The sequence below is a fragment of the Pleurodeles waltl genome, chromosome 7 (genome assembly GCF_031143425.1).
Source record: "Pleurodeles waltl isolate 20211129_DDA chromosome 7, aPleWal1.hap1.20221129, whole genome shotgun sequence".
Classification (NCBI taxonomy): domain Eukaryota; kingdom Metazoa; phylum Chordata; class Amphibia; order Caudata; family Salamandridae; genus Pleurodeles; species Pleurodeles waltl.
In genome coordinates, this window is record NC_090446.1 from 1,133,439,037 (window position 1) to 1,133,464,103 (window position 25,067).

Sequence of the window (25,067 nt, forward strand, 5' to 3'; positions counted from 1 at the left end):
CAGAAACTGTGTTTCTGTCCGCTGGCCCAACGGGAAACTCATAATAGGACCAGGGGAAGGAGACTGCACTAGTAGTCTCCTGAACGTGGGTGTTTGGAGGACAGCCTTTTTCGCCCGCCAAACTCATAATGAGGCCCTCAGTCTCAGGAAGAGTTACCTTCACAGAAGAAGCAATATTTCAGCAGTTCCAGGCCATCTATACACGTTGCAATGGGTCGATAACAAATGACCCTGCTCCAAACTTAGCTGCTTTTCTTACCAGTCTGTCAGTCTCAACCCTCTTACATGTCACGTCTCTCCCCACCCTCCACTGCTCTTTCGATCCTTTTCCATTTCTCACCGCTCCCCAGGCAACATTTCCTCTCATTTCCTGTTCACGTGTCCCTCAGACTTCCACCTGTACCCCTCTCTGCCCTATCTCTTCCTAGACACTCTCTATCATCCTCTTCCCTGTCTCTCTCCTTCTGCCACGCACCTCTTCTTCAATCCTTCCCACTCTGGCTCCTACCATGGTCCAGCAATAGTCACTCACGCACAGCACAGCCCAGCTCATTTTTGGCTCGAGGGTCCAAGATGACATCTGGCCGAGCCTGAGTCAGTCATCAGACTCCAGCATTCACTGGACCGCTCACCTATAATCCTCATCTGCACATGAAGTGAAAAATCAATATAAAGCGCAGAAAAGAAAAATGTGGGGAAGACCAGCCCAGGTGTGAAAGGTGTGCCTGTGTGACGTGAATGCTCATCTTCCACTTAAAAAGGAAAGACGTGGGTGACACTAGAAGGTACAAATGTCTTCAAAGGACTCAAGGTTCCTACCTGGCAAATCCATAGCCCTTGCGGCCACCCTCGTACTGTGTAGGGTCATATCCAAAAGGCCCTTGTGCCTCCTCGGGGGCACGGATGGTGGTCCTTCCTCGGCCACTCACTACTGCCCCATGCAGTTGGTCCAGCAAGCGCTTCACAGCCCCCGGGTTGTGGCAGTAATCACAACACTTATTACAGACGGGCACTGAGTCCCCAAAGTACTTGGCAATGGCAGCATGACGACACCTGGAAGAAGAGGAAAGGGCGTTAAAAAAATAAACAAATGCAGAAAGAGGGACTGGACTTTCAGGATCTCCTCAACTAAACAACTCCAACACTTACAAAGCATTACATTGATATCGGTTTGTAACAGAAAACACTTAATTTATTGGACACTGAGCAGAATGCCTGAAGCAGACATTAGGCAGACCACCACCAGCTGGGTACATAGAAGACAGGTCAGAAACTTGCAGTACATAACTTGCCCTATTTTGGGCATATTTGTCTCAAGTGCTCTGGCACATCGGCTCCCAACCTTTTCACTCCTGAGGACCCCCACTGAATCACTACTGGAAGCCAGGGGCCCTGAGCAATTTGAATGATTTAAATTTCAAACATTAAAACAGTAACGTGCAGAAAAAGCACAAACAAGTACACACCATATAAATACTCTAATCACTAAAGTTATTATTTTACATTGAAAAATAAGCTAAAGTAAAAAACTTTTAATGGGAAGGTTGGTGCTACATCTTGGCGACTAACTTTTCAATGTTTGGTTTTATTTCGGAAAGTTGAATCCTCACATCAGGTTCTGCATTTTCCAACGATTTCAGTATTTATCTTTTAGGTACATAAGATCTGAGAAAGCTTTTTCACATAAATATGTGGTGGGGAAAGGAATATGTGGTGGGGAAAGGAAGTAGAACCTTCAGTGCTTTGTGGGTTAATTCAGGATAATCTGTTCGTACATTCAGTCAAAAAGTCCCCAGGGAATTTTCTTTAAATTGAAGTTTAAGTGCACTATCTGGGGCGATTTCAATCGAACCATTTTCTTCAGCTGTTGTCAGCCCCATTAAATTGTCAATATCTACATTGAAAGAATCTTTAATCCAGTTTTTGTTTTAATCTGGAAGTGGAAAGTACTAACGAAAACTACACTGCATAGCTTGGAGATGCTGGATAAAAAAATGCCAAGACTTCGTTTGATAATTCATCATCAGCAGATTCCAAGAACGTCTTCAGGTTTTTAAAAGAATCAAAATGTATTTGTGATAAGTGACGAGCCTACACTTCTATCTTTTTCATCATTGTCTCAATCTTGTTTTCGACAATAAAAATTGTGATACCAACTCCTTGCATACCCAAATTGAGTACATTTAAATGAGTGAAGATGTCTGCCATATACGCCAGCATTGCTAACCAAGTATAGTCATGTAAGAGTTCATCAAGTGCAAATGGAGATTCCAGTTCAGTGAAGAATACTCTGATTTCATCTCTCATTTCAAAAAGCCAAGACAAAACTCTATGAGACAGCCATCAGACTTTTGTATGCAGAAAAAGCTGATGAGAATCACTATTCCTGGACTGATAAAGCTGCTCAAAAAGCCTTGAACTTTATGACCTAGCTTTGATGAAATTTACAATTTTGACTGACTCATTCAAGATTATTTTTAATTCCTCTGGCATCTTCTTAGTGGCTAATGATTCTCAATGGATACATCTGAAGAGTTAATTTCCCTTATTCGTGCAACAAGGCTATTTAGTCTCCCATACATGGCACGAGCCCCATCTGTGCTGATTCCTATGCATTTGGACCACTGATTTCCATTTTATGTCAGAAATGCATTGAAAGTGCTGAAGACCTCTTCAGCAGTGGTATGTATCAAATAGCGACAGAACAGTAAATCTTCAACAGTGTTCCCCTCAAACTCTTATCTAACGTAACACAGGAGATGAGATTTATTTGCCATGTTCTTACTTTCATGTACTTGTAGGCTATAATGCTGACTTTTACAGATTCTTTCAATCAACTGCTCTTTTCTGTTTGACATTTTGCCAATTTGCCTTTTTACAGCATTGTTAGATAATGGCACCATATCTAAACCTTTTGATGCTTTCTCTCCAACCATTGTACTCACCATGGCTTTAGCAGCAAGTACTATTAGTTCTTCAGGAATGGTACAAGGTTTACCAGTTTTTGCTGTGAGCATGGACACTTCATATGAAGCTTTAAGAGCACTTTCATTAAATGATCCTATTGCAGTTTCCTTAATTATTTTTCTACTTTGTCGGACCTCTTGCTCTTTATTTTTGAAGAACTCTGTGGATTTGACAATATGTTCATTATGCTTTATTTCCAGGTGTCTTCGTAATTTAGAAGGTTTCATGGCCTCATCTGACAAAATTTCATAAGACAGCACGCATTGTGGTTGCTGTTCATGTTCTGAACATGTGAAACCCATTGATAAATATTCAACATTGTATTTGCTATATATTTTTTCTTTTGACTTAAATCACTGTTTTGAGCATGATGGCCCATCATTGTTGCCCTCAGTGACTTTCTGCTTAAGGTTAAGCCATCAATCCATCGTCCTTACGTTTGTTTAGGATACCCACAAATTACAAGCCTATTGAATCACAGTATTTGTTTATGGAATCAATTTCTAGCAAAGCTATTTGGTAACGCACATAGACCTTCACTACGTTATCTATTACAGGTTGCCATCATAAGGTGTTTCCAAGCTACATATGCTCTGACATTTAGAGATCAAGTAGTGCCTGTAAGAAGATTTTAACACTGTATCAGCACTGCTTTTGTGGAAAAGACAGGACACCAGCAAATCATATGCATGGATATGACAATCTTATGAATACCGCTTTAAGATAATTCCATTTGCTCAGTTTAATTAAACATAGCTAACTCATTCATTTGGCCTCCTTCGTGGAAGCAGTCCATTGTTGATTGCACAGAGAGGTTCCCAAAATAGTATGGGAAAATATGAGCAGGGTTGAAGTTAAGAGAACACTTCAGAAAGTCATTTTGTCTGCAACACACTGCCCGAAACTGTGTTGAGGTTGAGACTCAATTTAAACTAAAGTGCCACAGAAGTTTCCTGTGTGGTTTGCTGGCAGCCAGAGGGCACGGCATAAGCAGTGGATGTGACAGTGAGAATAGGTAAATACATACACATACATGCCAACATTTTAGAAGAGGAAAGTGGGTTATTTTAAAATATATTTGGCAGAATGTATTTCCCCCATTCACGTCTATTGAAGCACAGGCAATTCCAGGCGCAAGACAGCCTGAATCAGGTCTATTGACATGTATGCATACACTGGTCTATTTAGCAGTACAAGGCTTCTGCTCTCAGCAATAACAACACACCTACATTCTCATTTCAGAGCACAGGACGGGTGACCCTTCCATACACAAAAGGATTGAATGACTATGAATTAGCAGGTTTTACCCTATTTACCATTTAAGAAGGTCTACTCTGAAAATATCACAGATTTATAAGGAAAACATGCCTCATGGGGCAACTTGTAAATGGGCAGAATGTGGTGGGAAAAGGATGTAATAATAGACATGTGCTCAGACTGTATTCAGTGCATGCCATTGACTTCCAACATGATGGATTTCTAGAGCACGCCTTAAATTTATGCAAAGTGAAAGTTTTACTTTACTTCTACCATCGCATGTATAGACACCATGACGCAAGGAAGGATAGAGCACCACTCTAGGCACTTACATATGACACAAAAATAATTCCCACAAGAGAACCTTCAATTTACTACAAGGGCAGGACTGAGGAATCAAACACAGCCATGCAAAAAAGTTCAAACCAGCCCCACTTCCCTCGTCTCCCCATGCTATCTCATTCTCTTTTCATCCATTCATTCTCTATTTCTATTCCCTTCTTTCCTCTTCTCCCTCTCTGATCACTTCCTCAACCTCTCTCTCTCTCTCTCTCCAAGGCTTCCCGTACCTGCTGTAATTAATACTGAGAAGCTGGGAAAGTGACTGAGGCACCAGGAATAACCAGGGTTTTCAAGAACGGCCTCTAAGGCCTCCAGCTCAGTGGGGAAATGTCCGGTGGAATAAAAGGGCTTTCCGGCCCTGTTCAACATTTTCTCAACCAAGTACTGCCCAATGGTGGCTGCAGCTGTAGCATGCTACAGGCACGCACTTGAGCAGCACAGCAGAGGAGGTTTCTTCCAGTCATGGTCAACTTCAGTACCTTTCGCACCAAAGTTACTGATTGAAGTGAGAGGCTCTAAAATTAGGCCACATCGGATATGCGACCTCTAACGTGTAGTGTTTTTGTGATATTTTTATTTATTTATGTGGCTTTTTTTTTATGATCAATTTTGCATATTTATGTGACAGCACGCAATGCCAATGTGTCTGACAATAAATGGTGCATTAAACATTAAGCAGGTTATTATTCTAAAGATAAGAAAATGCTGACAGTAAGATGAACAATGATAATAAAAAGGACATCAGAAGCTGGAGCATCAATGGGATACCACCTTGACAGTAAAGAAACCTAATTATGAAAAACAGATTAATAAAATGCCATTTTCTAATCTTGAAGTTTGAGGCTCCGTTATTTTTTGTGCTATTTATTACCGTCATACAATCATGCTTAAAAATTATCCCATTTAATGTCACTGAAGAGCTAATGTTAATTGGTGATGAGTGCGGTTCAGCTTTAATGCTCCTTTATTACAGTTATTATTGTCTCCAGATTTCTGACAAATATGGAGAAGCTGGAAGGTGAGTTTTCACTACTCTTATGAACAGTATGGTGATACACCAGTTCAAACAAGGTTAAACAGAAGAAAAAAACCTTGCAGAGTCCGACTTTCTGCCCGTCCTCTTACGACCATCTACGGGTTAATGGAAGACAGGAAATTCGTGCAAACTCTCAGCATGGCATTTCTCCCAATGTAGCACTGGCAGGGTCATCAGGTACGCAGATAAGCACAGACAGCATTTAGCACAGCCAAAGCGAAAAGCAATCTGACTAGAAGCTGTCCCCTCGCAGTAATTTTTAAGTGTGTAAAAATTACACTGTAATTTGAATGTCTACTACTGCAATTGGGGAAAGACTGATTCAGAGACAGCTTGGAAGTGTAACAAGCTTTTTTCTGTAAAGTTAAATGCAGACGTGTAGGTATAGCATCTCAGGCAATCAACAACTGTTTTTGTGGCTGAAAATGCTTATTTAAATAGGATCCCAGATTGAATGTGCATAATTATAGTGACTATATCAGGATCTCTTTCACAGATATCAATTGCTCTGGCCTAAACAGAGTACAAACACATGTTGCTGCTCTCACATATTCCATAATGCAATTTGATGAAAAAATACCACTTTCTTTATAACAGAGGCTTTTTGCTCTCATACCAAAATAATTTTCAATTAACTGTCAGGGAAATGTCCTCTTATACACTCCTCCGGCAATTAGTAATAAATATGAAACCAGAGCAAACACTTGCATGTTTCTCTCGAGTGGCCCATCATTTGATCTGGAAAAGGGCCTTCCTGCCGGCCTGAGGTGTCCAAACGCTCTTCAGCCTCAGAACAAGAGGCACAGCTATTCAGCATTCATAGCCAAAAGTAGAGAGGGCACAGGGAGAACCAAATGCTCTGGGGCTGGGCCCAAATACAAGGGGAACCAACACTGCTGTGCAAGTGCGATTTCGAGGCAGTCAAGCAGGCAGATAATAAAATAAGGCTGATCACCACCCTTCAGCTTGCATCTAAGGTTGAATGGTGATTGGCCTGAATATACTTTGGTACCGCCGCCCTGCGCTGTCATTCACAGCTCTAATGTGCTGTGAAGGCACATGGGCATTTCATTTTCTATCAAAGAAAATGCTCGAGACCATCAGTCCCCCTGGGAATGCTCCCCGGACTCCTGTGGATCTGTGGACCACAGGTGGGAACTGCTGCTCTAGCACTTCTACTTTGGTAGTAACAGGAAACAACAGTGCTTGAAGAACGGATCTACAGCTCGAAAGAGGACACTACTCTACTAGACTGGAGAGACTAAGAGAAAGGCCCTACGGAAAGGAAACTAGTTTAAATGAAGAAACGTAGTTTGGGAAAATCTGGACACTATTCCTGGAAGGATTATTTAAGAGACTTGGTAGTACAGTGACCAGTATGATCGTAAGTGTTAGGCAATGGGGTTTAATATATGGTGTAGTTGTGTGACCTCACCGTGTAATACACTTACTAACCCCTTTAGGTCCAGCAGGTTTTGTCTGTAAAACCCTCAGCTCAACCCTAGGAAGCTGAGGCACTGAGCCTCAAGGCGTCGGTTAAAAATACCTGGGGCAACCAACAGGGGGCTAGTCAGAGGGAAAAGAAAGGTCCTCAGGACCAGCTGCCATCACAGATGATGCAATTTATACATGCTGCAATGGGTTGATAACTCACCTTCTGAGGTTCCCAGCACCTCCCCAACAGCACTCTTAGGATCAGCTAACTTAATGCAACTCTGTGTATCCAGTCTTGGTCTTTGGTGCTGAAGGGCGGCAGTAGGAGTGGCTTGAAGACTCTGGGCTACCAACTTGCCTCAACAGGTTTTTTCAGCTTTTGTGTCCCTGTGCTGCGAACAGGAGGCCTGTCAGTTGGCCCTTTGAGTTCCATTGGTTTGACCGGGCTCTGGGGACACCTTCTCCTTGAGCAGGACATGGCAGGCACAGGCTCTCTTCTTTGCTTGCCAACAGGTGCAGTCCACACCAGTGCAGGGTCTGTTTGCTTCATCCCACAGCACAGAAGGGCAGTCCTTCTTCCATGTTGGTCAAGGTCTGTGGTCTAGGTGCAAAGGTGGCCCCTTTGTGCTCGGAAAGTGCCCAAAGGGCAGGATGTAGTAGGTAGCTAACGGGCTACCAGGTTCCTTCTGTGGTGCACGGCATCTGGCTATCTCAGGATTTGGCAACTGGTTTCCCCCTCAGCCTCTTGTGCCAGGGTGTCTCCCTCAACAATGGGGCAGCCCTCCCTCTTGGTGTTACACATCTGCTCTTCAAAGGCAGCTTCACCTTTAAAGTCTGCCCTTTTGGGGATAAGACCCAAGTGCCTTCCTGCAGGAGGGAGGTGACACTTTGCTGGCCTGCAATCCCTCATTGTTCTCCTTCCTGAGAGTCACTGGCACGTCTCTCCAAGAGGGTAGAAAAGTGTATTGTGGAGCAGTCACCACATGTGCCAGGGAAGGTACAGCCATTTTAAGGGTAACAAAGTGGCAGCTTTGCTAAAGCTGCACACTGCAGCACGTTACATTAATTTGAACTTGAGATACATGTTAGGCTTAATGTAACACGTTGTTTGATAACTTTGAGTGCCTACTTTGGTTGCACTGTTCAAGAGTTAGCACAGCTGAGGGGTCAGCGTGTAACCCAGTACTCGTCAATTGGGCAAGCAAGTCTTTTCCCAGTAAAAACTACAGTTTTGCATATTTTACTGTCAGGTCATGCAAAGTATATGCCCTGTCGGTGTTATGTTGCACCCTGCCTTTATGGTCGGAAGGCCTGCCAGAGAGGTGACTTATACAATTGTCTAGGGGAAATGGTGGCTTTGCCATTGCTTTCAGTGGCAGTCGGGCTAGCACTGGAAGACTGCTCTACCAGTCTGCAGTGGCAGACTGGGGGACTTATTATACTTGGGGGGCCTCCACAGTGGCACAATTAGTGCTGCAAAACCTGGGGTGCCCCTCTAACTTACATACCTTGGGTAGCAGGGTACCACTTACTAAAGATTTACAGGTAGTGAGCCATTTCTAATTGGGTACAGCCAATTTGACATACACTTTTAGGGTCAGGGCACTGGCACTGAGGTCTGGTTAGCAGAGTTGAAAAACCAGCAGCATCAGTCGAAAAACTAGGGAGTGGCCATACAAAAAGAAGCATTTCCTTACAATAGGAGGGAGGAAGCATCACATTAGCACAGGATTAGAAAAAGGGGAGGCAGAGGATAAGAGGACAGAAGCACCGCATTAGAAGAAGGGGAAGCACAGAATAAGAGAGAGGGAGCACTGCATTAGAAGAAGGGAAGCACAGGATTAGAGGAAAGGAGTACCGCATTAGAAGAAGGATAAAAGGGAGGAGGCATTACATTAGAAGAGGGGAAGCACAGGATAGGAGACAGGGAGTATCACAATGGAAGAGGAGCAGAGGATAGGAGGGAGGGAGCACTGCATTAGAAGAAGGGAAGCAGAGGATAAGAGGGAGGGGACACCACATTAGAAGAAGGGGAGTACAGTCGGGCGGCTCCTCCATAAGGGCAGAGGTGCATCGCCCCCCTCCACCCGCCCCCCCACCAGCAGCAGCAGCTGCAAACCTTTTCCCCAAAAACGATAATAAACTCTGTTTATTATCGTTTTTTGGGGAAAGGGACAGGGCCACAGGGGTGAAGCGCAATGAGTGCATGTGTGTTGGGCTGGCCAAACACACATGCGCACAGGGCGCTCTTAGGCCCCGCAACACAGTTGCGATGCTGGAGAGAGCCTGCACAGGCTACCAGTCTGCCTGGAAGCACCCTAGCTGGGTGCTCTCAGCCAATCCTAAGGCTGCTCTGAGCAGCGCCAGAATTGGCGCAGGGCAGGCTGGGAGCCTGTGCCTGCAGAGGAGCAGATGGAGTGGCACACGGTGGAAGATCTAAGTGTTTTTTAAAAATTATTTTTAATTTAATCCCCCCCACCCTCTTCAATTCTCCCCTCTCTCCCCTCCCCCTCCCCCCCCCCATTGCGCCACGCCACCCCTTCTGTGTCACGCAAGCCGAAACTGGAGTACAGGTTAAGAGAGAAGGGGTAGCGCATTAGAAGAAGGGGAGTACAGGATAAGAGGGAGGGATCGCCACATTAGAAGGGGAGCAGATGATAATTGGGAGGGGGCACCGCATTGGAGGAAGGGGAGCACCTGATAAGAAGAACAGAGCACAGGATAAGTGGGACAGAGCACCACACTGAAAGAAGGGAAGCACAGGATAAGAGGGAGGGAGCACCTCATTAGAAGAAGGGGGGCACAGGGTGAGAAGAAGAGGGTTCTAAATTAGAAGAAGGGGAACACAGGATCAGGAGGAAGGTGATGGGGTTGCATAGGGGTTGCAAGGGGTTAGCATAGGGGAAGCACAATAGAAGGAACAGTGCTGGATTAGAAGAGGGCATTGGATGGATGATGAGCGCATAATGAGGAGGGTGCATGTAATTAGAAGAGGAGTAAAGAGGCAGCTGGCATGGCCTAGCATTGCCCTGGCCATGCCATATTTTTGTCTATTCCGTGTAAATCAGGGGGCTCTTTGAGAGAACTTTCCACACTGGAGGGTATGTGCATCAAACTGGCTTATTTGAGAGACCATGGCCAGAGTACTAGGGCTGCACTAAGGTGGTATTAGCTCAGAGGCAGACGGGGGGGGGGGGGAGCCAACAAATTAACAAGCAGAGCTGAGCAAAGGGTCTGGCCCAATTCCTGTAGCCTGTGCACAAGCAGAGCCCTGAAAATATTTCATATGTAAGTCATACAATCTGCTATGTAAATCATGCAACAAGCATTACATATAATATGTAAAAGTCTCTTCAAAATTAAAAAGCATAAGAAAGCTTTGATATTAATAGGGCACATTATAGCACTGCACTACGAAGTACCTTTTAAAAGTAATAGTTTCGTACAACTGGTAGTTTGAACTCACATTTTTGGAAGTGCTTTCAATCGCGATAATGAAAAAAAAAAAGAGATTTGGTGAAATAAAATATTTGCAAAAGGTCACACAATTTAAGCAGGGAAGCCACAATTTATCAGGGTTTTCTGGCTTCACTTTGTTCAAATCAGCCATTAAATGGCTATCTGTTTTTTTCTTATGATAAGGCTTTGTTTTTGTCTTACTGCATTTTTAAAATATAGGAGAAACTCAACCAGAAGACGAGCACTTTACATGAGCACTAGTTACATTACACAAGGTCACATGAATTTTTTACGGGCACAGGGAGATTAAGTGATTTGCCAAGAATCACGCAATGTTGAGCCAAAGTCGAGACTGGAACCTTGTTATCCAGTTCCAAAGTCTACAACTCTCACCGTAACAACATACCCTGGGTAGAGGGAGGTGGGCAGAAACCAAATAAAAACTCGGTTCGTTATGGGCTAGAGGTTCCAACAAGATTTTGAACTGAGCCAGAGCCAGACTTCAGGCTCAAGCCTGGATCGAGCCTTCAGTGGCTTGCCCACCTCTACTCATAGATGAAAGTCAGGGTCAAGAGCTTCTATGGAGCCCCGACCGAGGACTGCTGTTGGCAAGTGGGTATGGAGTAGAACTTCTTGCCCCACGGCTTCTGCTGTTGGAGCTGCTAATTTCCCTGTTACAACTGTGCATCTGCAGGGCAGGTTGGATTAGCTAGCAGAGAAGACTCACTCAATGGGTCAATGTCTATTGAAACAAACATGCTCTTTCGCCTGCCTGCTGCTCCCATGCATGGTGAAAACAGAACCAAGTGACTCGGCACCCTGTCGCCTATGAGGCACACTGAACGTCTTGCCGAGCCCAACAACAGGTGGTAACATCCGCCCAACCAACACTTTTGCACTGCAAGCAAAAACGAGCACTGCCAATGCCTTTAATTCTGGCTTGTAACTGACACTGCAAACCAGACATTGACTTTGCCAATGTTAGTCTCTGCTGCGAGATGCGACTACTATCTGAGGGTAGAGAGGACTGCCAGCTATGCACGCATTCATTCATTCATATCAAGTTGTTTTAACTTCTGGCTAGATAACTAGTCTGTGAGGTGTGTGAGAGTGTTCCTGGTACATTGGGACTGCTGCTCTGATGGGTATAGCAGTACAATCAGTGAAGCAACACTTCTGGTGTTTGAGGGGTGTAAGAATGATTCTGCTAAGGTATACCCAGTACATCTGCGAGAAGTGTAAGACTGCTTTTGGGTAGTGTGTGGCTGGTGGTCTGTGAGAGGACCAAGAGTGCTGTCAGAGTTTAAGAAGTTTTGCTTTTCCATCACAACAGCTTTAGCAGTTCCCTCTTGTTTTAATTGAAGTCATGGCTGGCACCACACTGCATACGCATCAAACGACGAGCAAGTTTTACAGTTATACTCTTGAAACAAAGCTGCAACAATCCTTACTATTCCTAAGCAGAGTCCTCTTCCTTTGCTCAAGTGCACTGATGGTCTCATTGTCCTAATGAGGTGTCAAAAAGATGGGCGGAGAGATAACTGACCTCGGGCGGCCATTTATTTACTTTCTAAAATCCACGCCAGTGATAGCTGGCAGACTGTCCCTATCCACCATACGCCCTGCATGGTCACTGACTCCATCATATCCACAATCCAGCTACATTTACTGGTGACACCGAGCATCAGCCACACAGGATAATACTCAGCCTATTCTACGCGCAACCGCTTAATGCTCATAGAAACACGCTCCACCTCACATGACCAGCTCTGTAACAGGTCCTAGCAGCTCCTTTCCTTGGTTTATGTTGGTCCCAGAGCACCAAACCTGAACCCTGTCCAACTTCTCAGCATGTGCACGCACAAAAGGAGCATGTGCAGCAAAGCGCCCTTCATACGTGCACGCCCGAAGGTGGACCCTTGTGGTTTCACACGGATGCCGTTCTGCTCTGGAAATGACATGCAGGGTCCTATCTGGGCATCATGTGCTGACGTCAGTTGCTTTCAAGACTGTGTGCTCCCCCCAACATGGAATTCCAAAAACAAATTGATAGGCAGTGTGCAGATTGCTAGACTTTGTTATTAAAGGTAGGGTCCCATCACAGAACGGGGAGGATGGGAGGATCGGTGAGGTATCTGCAGCTAGACGGAGACTCTACCAGAAAGCGCGTTACCAAAGGTAAGTAACTTCTCCTTATGATCAAGACTTCTAGCTGCAGACTCCTCCCCTTTTGAATAGATACCACAGCAGTACCAAACAGGAGGAGGGCTGTGGATGGACTGAAACCAGGGAGTCCTGCAAGACCGAGTGGGTAAAGTTCCCTTCTCTGTGAACTTGGCTGTCTGGACAATAGTGATTCTCAGCATATGAAGGGATGCCTATGTAGCTGCCTGGCAGATGTCTAGGACATGGACTCGCATGCAAACACCATGGGAGCAGCTTTGGCCCTGGTAAAGTGGGTGTGCAACCCTTCTGGAGGTTGCTTCTTCACCAGGGTGTAGCAGATCTTAATGCAGAGCACAATCCAACTTGAGATGGCATGCTTTTGCACAGCCTTGCCTCTTTTTTCACCAGCGAACCCCACAAAGAGCTGATCATCCACCTGGTGTTCTTGGTGTGATTGATATAGAGCTGAGCGACCTTTTGTGGTCCAAGTGCTGGAGAGCACAGAACACTGGCACAGTGATGTTTTGATCAATGTGGAACATCACAACTTTTGAGAGAAACAATGCCCTAGGACGCAGAACTAGGATACTGGGGAAGAAGGTGATGTAAGGTGGATAAACACAGAGCCTGAAGCTCATAGGCAGTGCTGATTAATGGCAACAAGAAACACAGTTTTGATGGTGAGAAGCCGTAAGGAATGTGTGGAGCAGCTCAAATTGAGTTCCCTATCAAATATGCAAGGACAAGGTTGATGTCCCATTGGGGCATCACAAAAGAAGATGGGGCTATGTTGAAGTCCTTTGACAAAACACATCATAACAGGAAATATAAATGAAGAGGACTGGTCAGACAACCGTAAGAAGGCCGAGATAGCCGAAAGATAACCTATAACTGTTTCCAGTGCAAGGCTTTGCTGCAGAAGAGTCAAAACAAATAAGATCATTCAGCTTGGCCTGCAGGTGGTCAATCTTGTGAGTGCTGCACCAAACCACAAATTTATCACAACAACATGCACATAAAGTTTTCATTGAGGGAAGTCTGCCTGCCAAGCGGATATTACCCACCTCTGGAGGAAGGTGCAAAGAGTTCAGCAGTGGCTGCTCAATCTCCACACATGAAGGTGGAGAGAGAAGGCCAGAATGGAGAACCCGACCGTTTTATGCAAAAGTAGACCCTCCGGAAGAGGCAGCAGGCTTGATAGACAGATTCTCAAGCCCAAGATTTCTGGATACCATACTCTCTGTGCCTAGTCTGGAGCTATCAGAGTGCCCTGCTCAACAGAGTCTGTGGTGTCCAATCCAGAATGAATCGTCAACTTTGCCCCATCACAACCATCCTGACTTGCCTGTGAGAGGACAGGTTGAATGTCTTCCAGAACCCATGGAGGACTTGTGCCACTGAATCCCAAAGGGTGTGGGTATAGCAGGCTAGTAGACAAGGAGGCATTTATAAATCAGGTTCAAGCTGGCTGAAAAGAATAACTTCTTCCCAAACGCCTCCGCTCTTTTGGATTCCTAGAAGAGGCTGTGGTTGGGAAATTGTTGGGGTTATTCTGGCTGCTGGATGCTTCTGGAGAGAGGTCCTGAGACAAAAAGGCCAGGCTGCTCGGAGCAGGGTGGTGGCACCTGACAATCTGACAGTACGACAGAGGCCCTGAACAAGGCTTAGCTGAAGCTCCCTTGTCGGGTCTGTCAAGGCCTCAATGAATGGCAGTAGAGGCTCAGAAGCAGTCAGGTCAGGCACCAAACCTTTGGTTAGTATATTTGTTTTCACCTCCTTGGTGGGCCGGTGGAAGTCAAGCACTTCTTCTACCCTATGCATAACCATGAGATGAGAGGCCAATTCTTCTTTGGCTGGTCCTGGAGGAGAGACCGCTTCCAGAGAGGTATCCAGCCCAGTAACATCCTGCACCATCATTGTCTGAATCCATTTAAAAAAGGGGGTGGAGAGACTGTTGTCTTCCTTGGGGTGAACCCAACGCGGAGATCTTGGTCGGATTTGGTTGCAACGTTGGTCAAAGTCGGGAGGGCATCCAGTTGGTGTTGGAAAGGACAATGGGAGTCACCAATTCGGTGCAAGGTCAACATTGGCATCAATGTACGCAGAACTGGTGTGGTGGTGGGCGCTGGTGGTGGCGCTGTTACTAAAACCAAGGGCAGAAAGGGCTTGGAGGGTCCTGCTAACACCAAGGGTGAACCTGTCGACTGTAATCCAGGAGGAGGGCCTCTTAGTTCTGTGGTGCCCAAAGGCATGCTAGCAGGAGTTTACACAGATTCAAAGAGGAGCATAGCTGCCTGGAACTTTTCAATCGGATGCGGCATGGCTGAAGGCACTGAAAATTCAGGTTGTACTTCAACTAGCTGTGGAATCGGCTCCAAAGTCAGCCAACCTCGAGACCGGGAATGTGAACGAGATTGTTGGCGCCACCGACGCACTTTGTCAGGGAAGTGGGAATGACCAGAAGGAGTGCAATTCCACTACAACTTTTTGTTTCTTGTGCTTGCTTGAAGATTGTGGGCATGATGAAGACTGGCCTCTAGGGTGGCTCTGTCAGCTTCGGGAACAGAAGCGGGTACAGGATCGATCAGTGGAGCGGTCCAGACACTGTGTCTTCTTGTGCTTGCCAACCTAAAGTTTCAGCTTGTGTTCCCTGAAGGCCTTCCGATTTATTGGCGCACAGTCTCTGTTGGCCTTGGAGTCGTGGCTTGATCCCAAACACCACAAGCGCACCTGGTGGCGATCTGTCACAGACATCCATTTGTGACAGTCCCTGCAGGGTTTAAATCATGTTGTTTAGGGGGTGACATCCCTTGCACACAGAGAACTTTTTGTTAAAAAAGCGTAGGTTAATGTGTCTTTGAGATATGAAAGGAAGCTCTGCTAGCGCAGAAAGAAAATAACTGGCGTAAGCTAACAATTGAACTGCACCTTACAGTGATTTTTCATTGTGTACAGACTATTCAATAATGCATTGGGTAAAATATAAGTAATGAAAAATTAGCATTTCTTACAATGTGGATAGATGTGGAATTTCAGCTTGCGCACGATCCACGGAAACCTACCATAACCCAGACATTTCTGTAAACTAGACACCCAGGAGAGTCAAGGGTGGTGCTATTATCGTGGATCTCACAATGTTGTTGTTTTTTTTTTTTTTAACCCAGAAGTCCTGGAACCCTAAAATGTTGGCTAAAAACACATTTTCCTTACAATTACCTTAAATGTCTGTGAGCAAAAGTTTCAGAGTCTGCAGGGAACCACAAATGCCCTACCATCCAGTATTCCCACCCAATACAAATACCCCATTTGTGCAGGTTGGCCTTGCGCCCACAACAGAAAAGGGCCCAAAACGCAACATGGACAGATCATATTTTTTCCCTCCAAAGAGACATTTTTTTGCAATGTCGGTGGCTGTGGAATTAAAGCCCTATCTTAGCCAGCACCAATGGAAACCTACCAAACCCGTACATTTCTGAAAACGAGATATCAGAGGAGACAAGGATGGTGTGATGTGTGTGGATATCACAGGTTGTTTTTTTTACCCAGATTCCTTTGCAAACCTAAACTTTGGCTAAAAACACATTCTGCTCACATTTCTGCGAGTGAAAGTTCCAGAATCTGCAGAGATCCACAAATTTCCTATCACCCAGTATGCCCACATGTCTCCCGATAAAAGAGTTTCCCACTTGTATGGGTGGGCCTTGTGCCCACAACAGAAAAGGGCCCAAAACGCAACATGGAGAGATCTAATTACTCCACTCAAAACTGATTTATTTTTTTTTAGATGTGGGTGGCTGCTGAATATGGTGGGCCCTTTCTCTGATGGCACCCAGGGAATCCTACCAAACCCCAGGGGGAAGTGGGGGCTGACAAAGACTGTTTTCCCCTTTTTCAGGTGGAGGTATGGCCCAATGGTGGGGACACCCCACCACTTTTTTGCCCCACTTGAAAATCCTTTGTGTCTACTGGACTTTACACTCCCCTTGGGGGTGTTGGTTGGGGGAGAGTCAGATTACAGGTAAACTGTCACCAGAAGCAAAGTTTCTATCCGCCTGACAGGGGCCAGAAAGACTATTGACTTTAATGGGATGGGGGTTTGGCCCAGTGCCAGGATGGGCAGCCCCTACCCCTTTCTTTACTTCACAAAATCAATTTCCATTGTGCATAATGCAATTTCAACACCCTTTCCCTCCCACCCCCCCCCCCACCCTGAAAGGAGGGGAGGCAGACTGAGGGCAGCCCCCACAATCTGCCTCCCACTGGGGGAGGGGCAGAAAGACTGGATTGAAAGGGTGGGCCTCCCCCCTCTCTTCCAAATAAATGGTCTAAAAATACCTGGTGTCTAACAGGCTTTTGATCCCAGTCCTTTGCCTTAGACAGAGTAGCGGCAATCCCCTCAATCTGCTTCAACATGGTGGTTAAAAACTGGAAGGATAATGCCTTCAAGGAGATGTCTTAAACTTGGCAGCTGTAAAGAAGGATGTTTTTAGCAAAACCTGATCTACCTAAAGCCTCCACTCATGAGGAAGATGTCCCAACATAAGGAGCACCAGTCATGAGATCCTTCAGACAGGATTTCTTCTGGGCCCCACAAAAAGACATTAGCACCCTTAGGAGCAATCTCACAAAAAAGTACACAAAATTTAACAAGATACGATGAAATTTGGGTAACAAAACATTTAAACTAGAAATCATGGAAAAGACCAGAACGCAAACCTGCAAGCACCCATTTAAGACTTGGAAAACCTGCTAGATGACCGAACGGAAGGATCAGAGTTTCTACGGAAGGCTGATGGATCAGACATTGAAGACGAGATGAAGAGAATTCTACATCAATTCTGGATAATGCGCCTGGCATAGACATCCGACTAGAACAACCTCAGTACACTGGGGAAGCATGTACAGGGCGAACACAGACTGTTGATATTCCCACATGCATTTACAACTTTAGGCAGAAAAAGGACATCATGAGCAGAGCCAAAACCAATAAAGTAATCTCTCTGATGGGAAAACACTTGGGTCTCTCGAGATCTATCTGTGGTCACCCCACAGAAATGCACAATATTCCACCCAGTGACAGACTTCTAAAAAGGCCAGCAAATTAAATTACAATGGGGGAATCTCTTCCATCTTATTTTCCAATCAAATGACAAAACTCACCAAATAGGAACCTTAGCTGAAGCCAAGCAACTACTGAGCATCATTCAAAAGTATGCCCAATCTTGGCTTACTTCAGGAATCTTCTGCCTTGGCCGAAAAGCAGCAGAGAAAAAATGATCAAACTGCCTAAAAATCTCTTCATAATCCAAACTCTAAGCTCAAACCCCGAAAACCATTGAAAAGCCACAAGATGCTACCATTTCACTTGCTGAAGCAAAAAAAAAAACAGACTAGTCAAATGCCTATCTCTGAAACGTCCAGGCGAGGGAAGCCTGGGGATCTCAGACATAACCAATTCTCATCAAGCAGTGCAGCTCTGTGGTATGGTTGAGTGAAACAAATGTGAGACGGAGAAAAGCTGGTGTCTTACTGACCAAATAATTGTGTGCACCCACATCCGGAAAGTGCCATGGCGCCCTAGAACATCAAAAAACAAACTGATGGAATGCTTGAATTAATCTTAGCCACTGGAAATCACTCCGGCTATATCCCAATTCATTGTTTTTTGCTCACCATGCCACCTCAGTTTGGACCCCAGCCATATGCAAATCAACCTTGACCCTGCTCCAATGGGAGCAGTCCAGACAGAACTGCCAGGCCACATCCTCCCTGAACTGGAACACAGGACTGGTTTCGCCCTCGTTATGGGCTCATCAGCCAGACATTGCTTGATTCTAGTCACACAGTCACCATGGGACGTACATCTGGGCATACCACTCACACTTAGGGACCTAGGCCAGGTCTTTCCAATATAGATCATATACTCGCACATACACAACCCATAAGAAAATTACCCCAAGAGACAAATTGTAAGGCTGAAAAAGCAGAGTGTTCACTGATAAAGAGTAGGGGGACATTTCAAGGAACCAGACAATCATCAGGAAGTATACATGGATGAGAAACTCAAGTGAAAATATCGACATATTAGTACCACACACCAGAGATGGTGCAATGGTGGGACCCGAACAAATCGGACAAATGCTGAAAGACGTTTGGGACAATGGGCTCACTGCTCCATCTCTTATGGCACTGCTTAAAGTTTACTGGGTTGTGACTTGGTGCTAGATGCCATAGATACGATGTTCAAATCCTTAGATTCCTGGCATAAACAAGACTGAGGCATTAAAAAGGAGTATTCTCTGTAGGTATATTTTAGTTGCTTTTACTTGAAGACCAACATCGCTGACAGCATCATCCTCCGTCCTCCTCGGCCAACCGTCTCCCCCCGAATCCCTTCCTCCCCTGGATTCTCACTCCATAGCATTCTAAGCCCTAAGGCACGAGACGAGAATGCGGCATGTACACACGGCATCACAGATACAACCTAACACATCTTCCCCCTTATAATCGAAATTTAACAAATTAAAGACAAGAGATAAGAAGAACAAAAATGTGATAAACCTTCAAGAATACTGACTCACATACGAAATAACATTCACGGAACATTTCCCCCTTATAATCAAAACTTAACATTTTAAAAACAAAAGATAAAAAGAACATGTGATAACCCTTCAGGAAACACGGACTCAATTACGAAATAATATTTTACGTGAGATTTTTTTTTTTTTTTTTTAATTAGTCCATAACATAATCACTAAATCTCTTAGGTAGATTAACAATTCTGGTAGAAATTTTGCGTGGTTTTAACTCCTCCTTCCTTCTCGTGTCATCGTGAACTTCTCCTTGATCTAAGGATCTAGATAATGACATTTTTTCCTTATTCCACCACTTGCCATCTTCCAGTTTCACAGCACTGTCCCCCACACGTACAATCCTTTTTCTAGCACCAAATTTCGACTGACCCTTCGTAACAATTCTTGGAGATTTCACTTTCACATTGTCCCCTTCTTTCCAATGAAATCTTCGATTTTGTACCCCATGAGGATCTTGGGTATATTTCAGTTGCGCGCACTCCCTTTTCCTCATCACACCCTCAACTTTACGCCAAGGCACCACAAAATGACCCATCCACTCCTTAGCTAGCTTGGAAGATGGAATGCGACCACGCAATAACACAAAAGGTGAAACTTGTGTGTCAGCATTATTAGTGGTGCGTATTGCCCACAACAATTTCTCTAATTCAGACTTACAATGAAACCCACTCACCTTGGACAATTGAATATTGTCCTTAAGGACTCTATTAAACCTCTCTACAAGTCCATTGCTTCTAGGATGGTACAAGGAAGTCTTAGTGTGTCTGATGCCCAAAAACCCTAAAAACATTTCAAACTGTTCAGAAGTGAATTGACTGCCATTATCTGTTAAAATTTCATCCGGTATACCTTCTCTGGCAAAAATATATTCCAACCACTTTATTATGTTACTGGAATTAGGAACTTTTACGAACTTCACTTCTGGCCATCGACTATAATAATCTATTAGCACTATGCCATATTGTAAGATACCGCTTGACAAAAACATTGACCCGATGATGTCAATCGCCAATTTACTCCACGGCTTGTCAGGCACTTTCACAGCTTCGACAGGACTCGGTGCTGTCACTTGATTTGTCACTGACAGCACAATTCATACACTCCCTAAGGAAATGCTCTACACTTTTGTCAACTCCTGGCCACCAGAAACCTTCTCTAATTCTCCTTTTCATGGCACGCATACCAATGTGGCCCTCATGAGCTAAACATAAAACTCTCTTCCTCATCTCCCGGGGTACTACTAATGACTTTGCCCGAAACAATAAGTTGTTAACTACAGAAAACTCATCGAACACATGTTTATACTTATTACTAAGATCGTCTCCTGGATTCCATTCGGACCACCCCACAGCAACACCACGCATTACCGACTTAATATCTTGGTCTGCCTCACACGCATCCCTCCACTCTTGTTCTTTTAACGCTCCACCTAACTGATCACATATGGAACACACAACAACATCACCATCCTCACTCTCCGTATTGGATGTATCAGCATCACTAGGATCAAACTCCAGTTAATCTCGACAAACAGTCGGCTAGTATATTCCTTTTCCCTGGAACATACTCTAACTTGAAATTGTGTTCACACAATTTATGCTGCCACTTAGCAATCATAGGAGTGGCTTTCTCTGTATGTATGTGTGCCATGTCCCCTAACACTGCATGCAATATATGTAAGTCACCCCTACAGCGGGCCTTACAGCGCTAAGGCAGGGTGCATTATATTACATCTGAGGGCATACCTGCAAGAGCCCCTGCTATGTCTTTGTCAACTCTCAGACATAGTAAGCAGGCAGGGAAGCCATTTTAAATGCATGTGCTGGATACTGGTCAATACGAGTTCCCCAGCTACACAATGGCTTCACTAAAGATAGGAATATTTGGTATCAAACATCTCGTATTGGTGACCCCACACTGATGCCATTATTGGATTTACCAATACATGCACCCAGAGGCACCTTAGTGGTTCCCCCTGAAATCCCACCAGCCTCTGGTGTGCTTGCTGACAGCTTTCTGCCAGCCTGCCACACAAGGCATGGTTCTGCCCCCATAGGGTGAGAGCATTCTGCTTTCAGGAGGCCCAAAACAAAAGCCTGTCTGGGAAGAGGGTGTAACAACACCAACCCACCACACACACACAGGATGACCTGTTGATTAGCCTTCCTCAAAGTGCTGCCGCTTTGAAATGTGAACCTGGCTCCTCTTAGAGGAAAGGAAGCCAATTCTACCTGTCCAGAGCCCACTTGGCACCTGGACAGGTGGGAAAATAAGCTAGTCGGGTAGGCGTGCCACCTCCATGCAAGTACCACCCCTAAGGTGGGCTACTGCGAGGTTGACACAAAATTTCAGAGGTAGCCAACTTTAGGATACCTAAGAATTCTGGTATATGGTTACGCATGGTTACGCACACTTCCCACAGTAAGTGGTCACATTCGGGGCATAGTAACCCCAAGGGTCAGTAGCCCAATGGCTACTCCCTTACACACCCCTAATGCCCCTAGATTCATATTTAGGGGACCCACTGACACCAAAGAAGCAGATCATGATGACCTAAGAATACCAAGGACACTGAAGAGCCATGAAAGCAGAAGGGGAGAAAAGAAGCAGCTGACCTGGTACCAACCCCGCCGGCCTGCCTACATCTCTCATCAAAATCTGCACCAAAGTCGAATTGTCCTGCAGTCGTGACTCCAGAAACCCGGAAGGACTGCCTGCCTTTGAAAAAGACTTGAGATCCCCTGTGAACAGTGGACCTTTTCTCCAGCAAACTCCAAAGAAGGGACTCTGAAGCCTTTGGAACCAGCAAAGCCCAACACCTGAAGTCACCACCGCACAAGCCATCTCCGACCCAAATTAAAGTAGACCACCGGTGCGAATAAGGTACCCCAGCCGTCCAGAGTCAGAGTCCATCGTGGTTTCACCCCTCTTGAACTACTAAATGATGACTGCAGCCTCTGCATGCAGCCCACTCTACTGCAACCGCGCCGGTAAAGAAAACCCGACACCAATTTATAAAAAAGAAATGTGACACCTAAAGACACCTCTGCACCTGTCGCCGGTAAGCCTTGGAGAAGAGGACCAAAGGTGTCTGCCGAGCATCATGAGGCCTGATTCCGGCTGTTGGTTCAGCCCAACTGGCCTCCTGGCCACAGCCTACAGTCTTTTTTCGCAGTGACCGATCTCCATTGAAAAGCACTGAGCACCCAACGCTGTTCTTCACCCTGCATCAGGCCACCCCCTTGCCATTGGTGCTGCCTTGAACCTTGCCCAGTACTCACCTTAAATCCTGGAGACTGGTCTTGTAAGTCGCTGTACTCTACCTGTTTCCAGAACTTGTTTTTCCTCCCATAGGATAACATTGCAGAACTCAGAAATTGGACTGTGTCCACTCTTTAAAATGAAAAGAACTCCTATTTTAAAACGTATTTACCTAAGCAATTTTTCTCTGATGCCAAAACATATATATAAAGATTCTTGCTATTTTTTATAAATTGGTGTGGATCTCCTTTTTAAGCTGTGTCTCTCAGTGGTGGATCTCCTTTTTAAGTTGTGTGTCTCATTTATCATCTATTGAAACACAGGATATCTTTCACTCCTCTGTTAAGCTTAAGGCTGCTCGAGGACTCTACCCCTAAATAGAGCAGTTTGGGATTGCATAGCAAGCCCTGTCCACTCACTAGGGAACCATTGGACCCTTTACATGGTACTTACATGCCACATAGGGCCCCGCTTCCTGCAGATACAGATAAGAGACAAGTAATAAAGATGCACTTGATAAAGTTAGTGACAGGTGAAAGAGGTGCGAGACTATTCAGAGAGAAGGAGGGGAAGAAGGTGGCTAAGGAGACAGGTAAGAGATGTAGTAGAGGCAATTATGAGAACTCAAAGAGAAGACAGGTGTGAGAGAGAAAAGCTCGAAATAAAGAGGCAGGTTAGAAATACAACAGAGATTGAGAGGTTGGACAGCTGAGAAAGTGACAGCTGAAAAAAAATGTAAAAAGATGATAAATTGAGAGCTGAATGGGAGACAGTGTAGATATATAAATTAGAAAGAGAAAAGGGCAGTAGACAGGTTAGGAAAAAACAGCTGAAGGACAGTTTGGGCGAAGCAAAGGTGAGATATATGGAGGTGATATTGAGAGACAATAGAGGAAGACAGAGAAAATATTAAGAGATGTGAGAAAGAGAGGGGAGAGGTGAAAAGCGACAGAACCAATGAAAAAGTCAGGTGAGAAGGAACAACTTGCGAGATATAAGGAGATCAGTGAGAAAACCAGCCGCGACAGAGGAGGAGATAGGAGCTGAGAGAAAAAGACAGCAACAGGTGAGAAGGACAGATGAGAGAGAGATAAAAAGACAGAGCACAACTAAGAAACAGACAGTGAAGGAAGGATGACAACGGGTCAAAGGCAATTTGACGTCACTTCCTGTGATATCATTGGAGGTTAAATAACATGCGATGTCACTCACGCTACCCCTGGGCATTTTGGTGAAATGACTTCCATGTGCTTTAATAGAGATGATTTGGTGAACCAAGACATAAGAATAGTGTGGCCCTGGTCCTCAACAGGGAGGTGACAAGGGAGTTTAGTTGTTCCTCGCACTGATGATAAAATGCTGAATAGATTCTTCGTCATCTTATGGTTGTAGGTAAGTGTATTGTAAGCATCAACAACATTCAATTAATGAAAAAATACGGTCTCTCACTTTTAACCAGTTTATACAGTGTTTGTCACTGTTTCCACAATGCAAAACGTCTTCCTGTTGCATTTGCTAGAAGGTTCAGAATGTGAAACCTATTCCTATAGCAAACCTCTTCCAATTACATTTGTTAGTTCACAAAGTAAAACCCTTTCATACCATACCGTTTCTACCATATTTAAGAAGGGTCTGTGGTAACGATGTCTCTATCACCTAGGAGCAATACAGAAACTACTTATGCGGACTAGCCCAGATGCTGTCCAATGAAGATGCCTAGAGGAAGACGATAAACAAAGAGGGGAGATAAATCCCCGCTCAATACTACTTTCAAACCATATTGTGAGCCCTGGCAGACAGCTGGCTTACAAGTCTGCTCTGGAAAAGTAAAGTGAAGCTACAATTCTAGGTGGGTGTGGGGGGGGGGGGTTACATAGTGGCGGCGTTTATATGAGAGATGAAGGAATCTAGACTGGCCAACTAAAACAAAAAAATTCACCATGTGAGGAGTAAGTTGGGACTCGAGCCAAGAAGGACCTGAGAGGACCTTTTGCTACTTCCCCCAAAGTCCATCCTCCCAAAAAAGCAAAAAAGCTTGCTGAGGCTGGTTACTGATGTCCTGGGATGTTTTCACACCCCTTAATGGACATCTGCAATTCAAAGCCTCCGAAAAGGAGCTGAAAACCACTGTCAACAATGACCATGCAAAAGAAGCAGATATTGTGTGACACAGTGTTAGCTGGCAGGTCTGGGAATCACTGGAAAGAGAGAACTAATGTAAATAGTTGCAGTAAATCAGCAGAGAAAAAAGAAAACTAGATCAATGATGGACAGATAGTAGCTACAGCATGAAGGAAGACCGCTCAGTTTCAGGCTCCATTCGAGCATTAAGCTGCTGAAAAGGCTTTCGATTGCCTTCAGCACACCGAAGAGCTATAACCACGGATCTCTCCCCTCATGCCCAGGCGGGAAAAACACATGGGTTCTAGGGAGTCTGAAGTATGGGGATGACTTTTGCTGTGCAGTGCACTTATAGGTGTGTGGTTTGGAATAAGGACATGAGTGCACTTGCACTCTAGTTTAGTTTATTTTTTTCTTTTTTTAGTTTTATT

The 25,067-nt window shown here is 44.9% G+C and overlaps 1 protein-coding gene across 1 annotated transcript in view; it reads right to left on the reverse strand.

The window, feature by feature from the left end:
* The window catches only part of RECQL5 (RecQ like helicase 5), a 461,944-nt gene that overhangs the window by 149,514 nt on the left and 287,363 nt on the right, over window positions 1-25,067 (reverse strand). The window contains exon 8 of the mRNA XM_069200163.1: window positions 820-1,053. Within this exon, the coding sequence (XP_069056264.1) occupies window positions 820-1,053 (234 nt within the window). The remainder of the gene's footprint in view (window positions 1-819; window positions 1,054-25,067) is intronic.